This window comes from Euprymna scolopes, chromosome 31, assembly GCF_053919585.1.
Source record: "Euprymna scolopes isolate OS-2025 chromosome 31, ASM5391958v1, whole genome shotgun sequence".
NCBI classification, from domain to species: Eukaryota; Metazoa; Mollusca; class Cephalopoda; order Sepiida; family Sepiolidae; genus Euprymna; species Euprymna scolopes.
The window spans coordinates 72,003,210-72,016,096 of NC_136512.1; the positions used below are offsets into that span (position 1 = coordinate 72,003,210).

The following is a 12,887-nucleotide window of genomic DNA, read 5'->3' on the forward strand; positions in this document are numbered from 1 at the left end:
ATGGCACCTAAATACTTGTTTTTTTTTTACTTTTGAAATCATGACTCTATAATAATATATATGAAATATGGACAAATTAAAATATCATATTTAAGCGTATTTTACGATCGGGCAAAGCCAGGCGCCCCCCATAAGTTTTTTTAATAGTATCTGATTTTATGAACAATAAAGTAAGGGAAATAATTATAAGATACCCACAACATCAGACAAATAGAAAATTTATCACAACCAATTTATAAATACACTAGCGGGGGTACCCGGCGTTGCCCGAGTGTTTGTTTCCGGGACGGGGGGGAGTTTTAAAAAATGTTATGGTAGGTAAGTAGGAAGGATCAAACCCGGAGTCATGAGTAAAAGTAGGAAAATAAAGTGTGAAAAAAAAAAAAAAAACATCTGCAACGTTAACAGTTCGGCCACCAAGAAAAGTCCATTCCAGTTGTTTAGGAAAAAAAACAAAAAAAAAACGACTACGGTAGGTCGGCGCGAACGTGAAAATATAATCTGAATTGTCCAGCACGCTAACCACTACGCCACAGAGCACTGCAGCTTAGTTTAGTGATTTTAAATAACTTCACATGAAAGAACTACGAAGCCAAACCGGTGTTCTCTTCTCAACTGTTCCTTGTGAACGATCCCCAAACGGTGTTAAGTGGTGGCAGGGGGAGGAGGAATTCATTAGAGAGAAAATATTTTACCATTTCCATTGATCTTAACCGATGTTGGCCGTGACTTCTCAGCAGAAAAAGTATAGAAATCTAAGATTATCGAGGAATTTGAGAAATAATAAGCCTATAACACACCTCAGATATTGTTCTGCCGTTTGTGCATATTATATTTGCATGAAATATCTTGATTTTTAATCCTATTAAGGTCAAAATCAGGCGGGAAAAAATGAGTTCATTTTATTTATATAGAGATATATAATTGTTGGTACAGCAAGGGTCGTTCCACACGTAAAACCTCCTATTTTTTAAGTAAAAAAAACCAAAACGTTGACGAGCTACTAAAAGTAGTACGATTAAAACGAGCAGCTTTTTGTACTCCAGAATTTATTTTTCTACATAGTTACCAACATTCATAACGCATCATTGCCCACTATTTTTGATGCCCCGGTCGTCCGGAGCGCGCTTTGTCAATCATCACTCTGAAATCGACGAGCCTATCTCTTTACTGTGCTGACATCAACTGCATTGGGTCGGTAAACTTTCAATAAGCACCGATGAATGTTTATTGGTTCAATTTCTTGTGCCTGAAAAGATTCAGTGACGCATCACTGCTTCTGAAGTACGTCCACTATAGGGTTTGCTTTTTAAGAGTTTCACACCGTCAACATGTGTATGAGAACTTTGTCAATGCTATTTGCTATCATCTTTTTCAGTTGTTAAAATACTGTTAAAAAAGAAAATACAACGATTCTATGTGTCATCAATTAATAGTCGCGCACCGACCTAAATGGTAACTATATCCTAATTGAATGATGTGTTTTCAGTTAAAAGTCGCACATTGACTTGAACGGTAAAAGTCACCCAATTGAATGATGTGCTTACCATAAAGAGTCGCACATTGACCTGAACGGTCACAGACCCCGAATTGAATGATGTGCTTTCCTTTAAAAGTCGTACATTAACCTGAACTGTCACAGTCTCCCAACTGAATGAGTTGCTTTCTGTTAAAAGTCGTAAATTGACCTGAACTATCACAATGCTTAAAAATTGCACATTGACCTGGACGGTCACAGTCTCCCAAATACATGATGTGCTTCCGTTAAAAACAGTACATTGATATAAACGGTCACAATCTCCCAATTAAATGATGTGCTTTCCATTAAAAGTCGTACATTGACCTGAAGGTCGCAAATGTCGTACATTGACATGAATGGTCACAGTCTCGCAACTGAATGATGTGCTTTCCGTTAAAAGTTTCAGATTGACCTAAACGATGACAGCCTTCCAATTGAATGATTTGTTTTCCGTTAAAAGTTGCACATTCGTCGATGATTGCAAACTTCCAACAACAGAGTTTTAATGATTTATTGACTAACTTTTTTCTTGACTAATTGAAATTTTTTTGAGAATAAATAAAATAGAATCCATTACATTAAGATTTTGACTTCTTGGAGTTCATTGAAGTTAAGAGTATTAACATTGCGCCAATTAACAGTGTCATTGGAATCTTCTAGGGAGCGAGAGAGAGAGAGAGAGAGAGAGAGAGAGAGAAGAGTGCGTGAATGAATAAGTTCGGGAAAAGTTCTTTGTTGAGGTTTTAATCATACGAGTACTTGCCGTGAATGTTTTATGCAAGAATCAGATATTGGAGCTCGGTAGAGCATCTAATATCATTTAAGAGGACTTGATTTATATTAAACTTGAAAACGGTTGAGAAGCAGACCTGTTTAACCTTGTTTCATATATGGAATCTTCTAGAAAATACTTTGCCGTAGGGATAATCGTATGAGTTCTCGCTGTGAATGCTTTACTACTTCCATACTTGCTCATCACAATTTGTGACGTCATCAATAACAGATTATTTTATTGGACCAACAGGCTTCCTCTTCCCGGTTTGGTTTTGCAATAGCCCCCTGGAGAAACTCCATCTCCCCCCTCCCCCGTAGAAAACCCTTCAGAATACCCAGGAGAGGCCAACAGGTGCTACATCTTGCCAAAGAATAACCTGGAACTATAAAAGGTAGGTGCGTTCATTTTTCTGAGGTATTATACATACCCACTACCCTGTATAAACATAATGACAGAACAATGTAGTCTACATTGCACTGTAGAGAACATACTGTCGAGTTTATAAGATTATTTTTATATATATATATTGGCTTGCATTAAAGTTTAACATGCAAAAAGTCAAGTATCATGCTTCAGTTGTGCTCTAAACACAAAAATTCATTTCGAACGCGCCCTTATCATATCAAAAAGGATACTGTTGATTTTAAAAACCTGCCATTACTGCTTGTGCGGTGATAATGGCTTGAATTTAAGTTTAAAATGAACATATCAAGTATCATTTTGAATTTGTGCTCTAAACAGAAACATTCATTTCGAACGCACCCTTGTCATTTCAATCTGTTGATTTTATATGTTGGGCTTTTCTGCTTGTGTGGTAATAAAACTTCTCAAATGCACTTGTGATGTTATGCTGTGTAAGATGTTAAATTTGGTCAAAATCGCCTGTTCTTTCTTTCATCGGATTATTTCGATTATCAAGACTTATCGCAGACATTCCAATATAAAACCCATCTAAGAACACTGGGAGGCACATAAAGCACTTTCGTGTTAAATTTCATAAATAATCGGCCCAGCCGTTTGCGAGTCCATAGGAAAACATACAGACATGCAGGCAAAGTTTCATTTTATATAACAGTAGAGATTGAGATAACCACGGGACGGAACTGTACAATTGTAAGAGACTTCATTGGCGGCGGAGAAAGATGCGGCATCATCAAACTCACCGGATAATCAAGAAATAAAACGTTGCCTGCAATAAGTTTCCAGACTTTCTTTATATTCAGGCATTTAAAATTGTCGTGGACTCTTGAAAATTCAGTACGTTATTGCTATACATCTTATGAGACAAATTGTTATGATTTAAGGTTTAATTGGAATACACCTTACTAAAGCCTGATTGTGACAGTTGGTAAATTTCAAAAATGCGATATGGACGCGAGGACACTTTAGAAGATCAATATGCAATAAAATTAAGTTTTAAATTTGAAAGAAATTTACATAGAAACGTATGGAATGCTTCAGACTCCTTTTGGATCATTCTAAATGAATCGAGCATCAGTTTTTGAGTGGCATAAGAGATTCAAGGAAGGCAAGGAGTCTATGAAGGATGATGATAGATGTGGGAAAAGTAAGGAACGTCAGAGTTGATTGGCCAAATAAAGAATTTCATGGATAAGGACCGTCGTGTTTCTACAAAGACAATGAATGCGGTTTGATGTTAGTGTAGGAACTCTACACGCAATTATTCGCAATTAGTCGGTTTGTCCCAAGGGTACTCAGAGAAGATCAGACTATTTGACCAAAATGAGCATGAAGGAAGTTTCTCACCCTCCCCATAGTCCAGACCTTGCTCTTTGTGAATTTTGGTTATTCCCTAAGCTCGAGGAAAACCTTATAGGCTGTCGTCATGAAACAATTGAGGATATACTGTTGAGGAGAGACAGTGAAGAGGGAAATTGACACGCTCACACAATAAGACATCTATGGCGTCTTCGAGAAGTTGTTGGAACGGTGCAAAAGTGCATTGCAGCAAGAGGAGATTACTTCGAAGGGGGCGAGAGTTTGATGTGTGTACTATGAATAAAAATGCATATACGCAAAAATGTCTGGAAACTTAATTAAGGTACCTGGTGGTTTAACTTTTCGTTCCCAAGAAAGCCGTTCTTAACATGGGGAAAAGAGGATAATTTACATAATCTAAGAAAAAGATAATCATTAATTAGAAGGAACCATATATTTCTTGTTACAGTCGTCCCGTTTGCAGACAATCTTGACTATAAACTTTTATTTTAACATATTTGGCACAAAAGTCGAGATTAGGAAAAACGAGAAAGTCACACTTCAGCCGATAAATTTGGCAACGGAGAGACGCACTATGTGGTTCATATTGTAACCAATGACGTCCTTTTATTTTATTACAGTAACCACTGTTCGAAAATTGAGTCTGATGAATAGCTTTAAGTTAGCAATATTTCCACGACATAATTTCACATTTATTACTTTTCAAAAGGTATTCATTGCAATAGTGTTTCGTATTTCGACTCACAAGTCTGCAAAATAATGTTATTGCTGCGTATTTAGTCACGTATTCGTCAGATGTTTACATTAAGAACTTATTAAAAACCATTTTGGAAAACTTACATGGTTCATGTAACCGACAGGGCAGAGTGTGACAGTTACGTACTACTCAGATAAGACTTTGATAGACCCGAAGGTTGTTAGATGGAGAAACTCAGTTTCCAGACCACTTTCTTTTTCTGTTTTTGTATGTAACCATGATATCTATAAAAAGCTGTGCCCAACTAGGAACGGAGATGAGGTCACACGAAAATAAGTAAAGTCTTTGATTAGTTATAAAAATAATTTATTTAAAACAAGAGTTATGTTGTGAAATAAATATTTTACGTTGACTAGTTACCGACGGTGAACGTTTGATCTATTGTTTGATAATAACATGGTTAAAGCTTAAATTAGTTATTATCGATCTATCTGTCTATCTATATATTTATCTATATATCCAGTAATATTATCAAAATAGTTTATATTGGGAGTTATTTATTGTTTATAGAAGAAAGAGTAGCAATGGGTTTTAGCTGAGGATGTTTACATAACTTAGCTAGGTTAAATAAAAAAAAATGACCTTGGGCAGGCGTACATGGAAATGTCGCATGTTGAGAGACTGTGCTTTTGAAGGATGACGTAACAGAATTGAGAGTTGGAGAGGGAAGAGAAAGGAGTTGTTTGAATTTGGTCACGAAAGTGAACGGACGTGCTTCAAAAAGCTAGGAAGCGGGTCGTAAAGAACAAGCATGCAGACCCGTAATACAGACTCCTTGTAAAGAGCATTTAAGACAGCTGAAATAAATTTATATTTTAAAAAATATAAAGTGTTGTTCTGTGGTTTCACAAAAGAAGGAAGAACAGAGGTCTCAATTGGTTATGGTGTTGGTCATTTCATGTTTACCACATACCCCATCAGTGAGTATAGAAGAACTCTTGAAGAAAAAAAAAGCTATGAAGCATATATTATTCTTCTTATAAAAAAATGATACCTTTAAGTAAATATGAACTGTAATGTATACCCGTGTGATAAATCTCTGATACAACATGACTCAGTTTATACGTTGATATCATATCCTCTGGCTAAACAACAATACATTCAATATTATACGTTTATCTGGTGGCATTATACCTTATGTAATATGAACTGTAATATATACCCGTGTGATAACTCTCTGATACAGCATGACTCAGTTTATACGTCGATATCATATCCCCTGGCTAAATAACAATACAGCTGTCTTAAATGGTTTTCACAAGGAGCCTGTATTACGAGTCTTGTCCCATTGACTACTGTACACGCAATAACCCTTAGCCCCGAGTGGCTTCCGGGCCTTGATAAGTGATGACTCACATGTAAAAAAAATGCAATTTATACGTTTATCTGGTGCCGTTTGGAGAACAATATATATCATCCTCCTATCTCTATGGCAGTATGTAGGCTTACTTATGAAAAATGATTGGATCATTCTATCGTCTAATGAAAACAAGTTCTTGTTGAGTTGTCCGCTTAAATAATCCAATTTCTACTCAACTTACACCTTTAGCGCTTACTACACTACCGCCTTACATTCATTAATCCTTATCCTCGAGTGGTCTTCGGGCTTGATAAGTGGTAACTCTCAAGTAGAGAAAGTGTTTTTCCCCACTTCATACCTGATTTCGAATTAAATTAACGCCAATACGTTCAGCATGTCATAATCTTTAAAAAGATACAATTTTTGAGCTGCTGCATATCGTTGTTCTGATAAAATCACATCGGTTGGGAGACGAAACGTTTATCAGTTAAATCATAGCGCGCTCGTTGGTGTGTCAGTCTTAAATCTGAAATAGTGTCCTCTTCGTTAAACGCGCAGATTGGGTGGACGTAAAAGTGCATGCTGTTCTCGAGAACAGACGTATCTACCAGTGAATTCTTACCTCGTTTGCCTTTTCGACGTCTCCTGTTTCGTTGCCGTTTGCCTTTGCCTGCGAATAAACAGAAACAAGAAAAACATAAGAAATAAATAAAACAATTGAAATGCAAAACTATGAATTGGTTGGCAAACAGTTCCAACATCTATGATTATTATTACAGATAAATGTCTGTTTACCTTAGGCGTATTCATTTTTTTTTTTTTTTTTTTGCGGACTGTTATCTTTGTCTTCATCTTTGTTGTTGTTTCGCCACGTTTCGGCTAACTGATCATCCGGCCTTCTTCAGGTTATTAACCGCGACGGGATAGAAATGCTACTGTTCTCGCCTTGAGTGTTATTTTCACAACGTTTCGGTTGATGTAACTTCCTACCTTCTTCAGGTGTATCTTGTCGAACTCGGGAATTTAAACGAAATTTCGAACAGAACACGATGGCATAATGTTTTCGTTCCGTCAGCCACGACTGGATATAGGTCCTAAGTAACTCTCAATTTATTTTTCAGTTTACATCGACTGAAACGTTGCGAAAATGACAGTCAAGATGAGAACAGTAATCCGAAGAATCCAAATAACCACTTCTATATATTGGGTACAATATAATAATCAATAGAGTTAACTCTGAAGTAATAAATACGAACTCTGCATGAATTAAAATATTACATTTAAGCGTATTTTACGATCGGGCCACGGTCAGCGGCCTGCTAGTAGATAGTTAAATACAAAAGTTTGGTTATTCTGCGCAATATACATCAAAGTAAAAATGTGCTATTTCAAATTAATTCACCTTTACGCAATAAACCCACCATTTTCTCTTATCGGTGGCTTATCTATATGCAATATCAATTAATTTCCGTGTTGGTTTTGATAACGGATATCCTCGTAAATTAACTGTTAATTTATTTATTGGTTCTTAATTCAATGTTTTTACACTAATTTTTATTTCCAAATTATTTTACTTATTAAAGACTGTCTATATGTTTCCATAAATGCGTGCCACGTGTTTCGTAGTATACATACTTGCTTTGATATATATATATATATATATATATATATATACACACGAGCGCACAGACACACACACATATCACAGCTCATCACTACGGATAGACAGGCAACTACCTCAAGTCAAAATCGAAACCCGACCGCCCCAAACAACAATCACCATTACGCTATACGGTTGCTGCTGTGCGGGTAGTGAATTAACGATGTTTTGCCATCGTCCAAATGCCTAAGCTCAATTTGTTTACACAAAGAGCATCGCTTTACACGCTAATGGCAGTTTGTATATCACTTCCCAATATGCTCAACCCAAGATAGGGAGCATTATATTAAATTTGATTTGGGTATATAAATTTATTATTGAAATTTAATTTGGGTATTTATGTTTTTTTTATTGAAAGCTAAAACGATATATTTTTTCGTTAAATAAATATTTAAAAGATATTAAGCCAGCTTTCGGCTTGAACTAGTTTTTTTCAAGCGATTATTTTTTGTTTATACTTTTTTTTTGGCTTGGAGATGTAAACATCTATGTTGGTGGTAGTCCGTGGACGGTTTTAAAGTCTTCGTGACTCACGTGTTATTGGTAATAAGAGTTAAAATTTTGAAATAGTGTCAATTGCGTATTTAAATTTTTTTTTTCATGGACAGCTAAAACGATTTACGTTTTCTTTAAATAAATATTTAAAGATATTAAGCACACACACACACATGCGCGCGCACACACACACACACACACACACATATATATATAACTACTTAATTTACTCACATAAAATTAATATACGAAAGTATAGATTTATGCGTAAACTTTAAGTATTTACTTCAAAAGTGCTCAATACATAGGTAGAGCTAGTTAGTAAGTTATAAAATATATATGGCGATTAAGCTACAATGAATATTCCGCGTTTCATCCATTTGAGTCCTGGAGTGGATGAAACGCGGAATATTCAGGGTAGCTTAATCGCTATATATATTTTATAACTTACTATATATATATATATATATATATATATATATATATATATATATATATATATATATATATATATATATATATATATATCGTGTGTATTTAGGCTGTAATATTTTTATTCAAACAAACGTTATATGGCAGGAACTGTCTCTGCTTAATTATTCTTTTTTTCTGTTAAATTCTGTTTCTGTTAAATTGTTATATGGTTTTTGTTCCCTTTAATTTCAATTACTTTAATAAAAAAAAATCAAGTCATTATAAATATTGTAAATTTTAGATTCCACCGTTTCGCAAGTTTCCAAATTAAAATTTTTAAATACTGTACATTTTATTTAGCCACGTCTCTAATACGTGACCATGTCTACAGCATTTAACAGATATACATTGGCACACAATTGAATTCAGTAAAAAAAAAAGAAGTGTGATGATGACTGAAAGCTACACTGAATATTCCGCGTTTTCTCCACTCTAGGACACTTCACGCATATGCCTTATATATATACACATATATGCACGCACATGTATATATACATGCATATATATATACATGCATAAACACACACACATACATATATACACACACACATATATATATATGTTGTTAAACAGCACAGCATTTTCTTATTTGACAATTTTCCGTTTTATTTTTTCCAGTTTTCGAATAATCCTTCTTATGTTATATATAAATAGCCCACATAAGCCATAAACGATCTTATAGTACGATGTAATTTTAAAACACGACTTTATCATTCGACGTAATTTTAAAACGACTTTTTATATAACCAGCCAGACGATGGCGGAAACGCCGAAGGCGCTCGCAGACTACGGAACACTTTTACACCATTTTACATATAACACAAAAAAGGATTATTCGAAAACTGGAAAAAATAAAACGGAAAATTGTCAAACAAGAAAATGCTGTGCTGTTTAACAACATGTGTATATTTGTGTGTGTGTATATATGTATTGGGGTGGAGAGGGGTCCCGTAAGCCGTGGTGAAGGCAACCTTTCTAGGAGAAGCAAATCTCTGATTTAAAAAACCATAAAACGGGAGACCATTACCCGCATTAAGCTGGTCTGCAGTTTAATTTGTTGCTGGCTATCTTACATACATACATACATACATACATACATACATATACACACACACACACACACACACACACACACACACACACACACACACACACACACACACACACACACATATATATATAGATGTTTTTATTTGTTTTTGTTAGCGATACTCTCGTGAATGAATTCAAGTATTCATACGAAAGTGCATTTTTACCTAAATGCTTGTTGGGAATAAATTTTCCCATTGACCAATCTGGTACCCCCTTTTTAATGGGGAGCGGCATATATATTATTTTAAAAATATAATTATCCACTGACACGTGTTTCGTCGTCCACGACTCATCAGAGTGGCTGATTCTAGCGAGATTCGAAATTTTAAAAATAATATATATATATATATATATATATATATATATATATATATATATATATATACTCCCCTGATGTTACGAAGAGGCCGATGCATCGGAGGAGTACGTACAATTTCTTCTCTCGCATTACCCTTATACTTATATTGCACGTATCTTCGTTCTTAGTAAGATTGACTATTTTGCGTCCGTAGTGAACAATTCCAATTTAATTTATTTCGTTATTCACCATTAACAATAGAAACAGACTTGATTTAGACACGCGCAAATAAAACAAGAATCACATCGTTTATAAAAAAAAGTGATTACCAATAAAAGATCGCAACTGAAATCAAATCTAACAAGAAATAAAACAACTAAAACAATACAAATAAAGAAATACAGATATGCAAAAAAAAAAAAAATACTAAAAATAAATAAAAACAAACAAAACGTGAATAAAAGTGCAAAAATAAAAAAATAACAAGAAAACAGCGTATTAATAAATAAATCTTATTTATAAAACTCACTCTGTCTGTCTGTCTGTCTGTCTCCATATTTTCAAACTCTGTCTCTACCGAAACTAAAAGTCACAGAGCAGCGCTAAGGGTCTCACATGATTGGATATTTATGGATCATACTTTTATGTGTATTTAGCCGATTAAAATAGTTTTTAAGGGGTTAAAAAGGGGTCCAAATTAAAAAAAAATCGTTATACATATTGTACATTTATCGTATTTTTTTTTTAATGCCTATATGCGTGTCACGTTGATACAGTGGTAACGTCACCAGCTTTGAATGCTGCAGTTTTGCTTTTGGTTTCGATTCCCGCTGATGGCACCCAAATACTTTTTTTCTAACTTTTAAATCGCAACTCTATAATAATAAATACGGAATCTGGACAAATCAAAATATATTTTTTCATATTTTACAACCAGCCTGACGCCCTCCTCTGCTAGTGCAAAAAAACAAAAAGCAAAAAAAAAAAAAACATTCTGTTAATAAATAAGTGTTATATTATAACAGAACCTGGCCACCCGGGAGCTTGAATAACCAATTAAATATCATAGTTCATAAATAATCGAAAATGGCAGACTGGATAGGTTTCATGAAATATGCGAATATGTTCAAATATAACAGGGCTACCTGGATCATTTCGTATAATAGTAACAATGTCTGGTAATTGGCCAGAGATCAGGATTCAATCTTAGTATAACCTTACCCAGACGTTTACACACGGGACCCACACGGTGTATGCAGTCTACGTCGCAAAGAAGACTAAGACAAAGAATAACTCAATTTTTAGTATAACAACATCGGTTTGGGTTTTAGCTGGTTGGATGATTGTGTCCCTTGTCGAGCTGAAGTAGATCCATTCTACTGTTGGATTTCGCCGCGGTTTGGTTGATCTGTGTTCGTAAGTAGACTTTCATGTGTGCGGGGCGTTTGCTTTGTTGGCAGAATGCTTGCCTCAGATGCGAGAGGCTCGGGTTTCAAATCCCGGGTTCGGATATGTCTAACTGATGAGCCCAAATGACGGCGAAACTCGAGTCTTAGACGTCCGGTTTGTTGGCTGTCATGGCTCCTGTCAGCTGCGACGTTGTTTGGTTGAGAAAATAATAATATATAATCTCTGACATATATATATATATATATATATATATATATATATATATATATATATATGTGTGTGTGTGTGTGTGTGTGTGTTTATGTGTGTGTGTGTGTGTGTTTATGTGTGTGTTTGTTAAATAGGGCGCTCCTATAATAGTACTTGATTTTTGTTTTCGACAGGTGCATAGTGCATGGCGATTACAGGCGTGAAGAATGCACTCGGCGTGCGGGTTTCAACTTCCTGTCGGGCCATTAAAGTAAATTTCGCACTTTTATAACGTCCTTAAAGATATTAAATACACGCTTTCCTCGCTAAACATCTGAGGGAAAGGAATATTTTCGCGCTTGAATATCATCGCTACGAAATATTGTTGCCATTTACATGTTGATTGGAGGGGGCGAGTGATGCCGCCACACGTAGACGCAACGATTTTCTTTTCCTTGGACGCTCAACAGTTTAAAAATTATCTCGACGCAGAAGTTTTTGCCGATGTAAAAGTTTATCTTGAAAAAAAAAAAAAAAATGGGGGGGGGGAAGGAATCTTTATGCACAACAATAACGATCTTCAATCTCTATTCAATCTGAACAACGAGATTATAAACGGCTCATTTTACTACATCAACGTTTGTAAGATCTCTGGATTTCTTGTAAAATTCTTTCGATTTCGATGTGGAATATGAATCTAACATTTCAATCTCTTTCCGTGGTGTTAATTTACAGCCATTTGAATGGTTTATTAAATCTTGGAAGAAGTGATAATCCGAAGGGGTTGAGTCAGGAAATATGTAGGATACCGATAGATTTCCCGATCAATTCTTTATATATATATATATATATATATATAAAAATTATAACACGGAAATTACATAATTGTCGATGCAATAATTTATTTCAACCTTATGGTATTTTCAAGCATCTAAATCAGACAATTACATTTTTGATATATATATATATATATATATATATACATCTTATAATTTTATAGAGACAATGACACCTAGAATCTAAAGAGCAAAGTTTATTTTAATGTGTCAATACTTTAAAATGATCTTGCTCATAATACTGTGGATATATAATAAGCTCAATAGTTATATTTCTAGAGCTATATTAATATTGACTATAAAGATTAATGATAATAAATTATGAATCAGTTTCAACAGGAA

At 34.7% G+C, this 12,887-nt stretch overlaps 1 protein-coding gene across 6 annotated transcripts in view; it reads right to left on the reverse strand.

Annotated features, from left to right (window-relative positions):
* The window catches only part of LOC145255813 (SPARC-related modular calcium-binding protein 1-like), a 369,590-nt gene that overhangs the window by 110,547 nt on the left and 246,156 nt on the right, over positions 1-12,887 (reverse strand). For all 6 annotated transcript variants that reach the window (XM_080114516.1, XM_080114514.1, XM_080114515.1 and 3 more), the window contains one exon: positions 6,714-6,761. In XM_080114516.1, the coding sequence (XP_079970642.1) occupies positions 6,714-6,761 (48 nt within the window). The remainder of the gene's footprint in view (positions 1-6,713; positions 6,762-12,887) is intronic.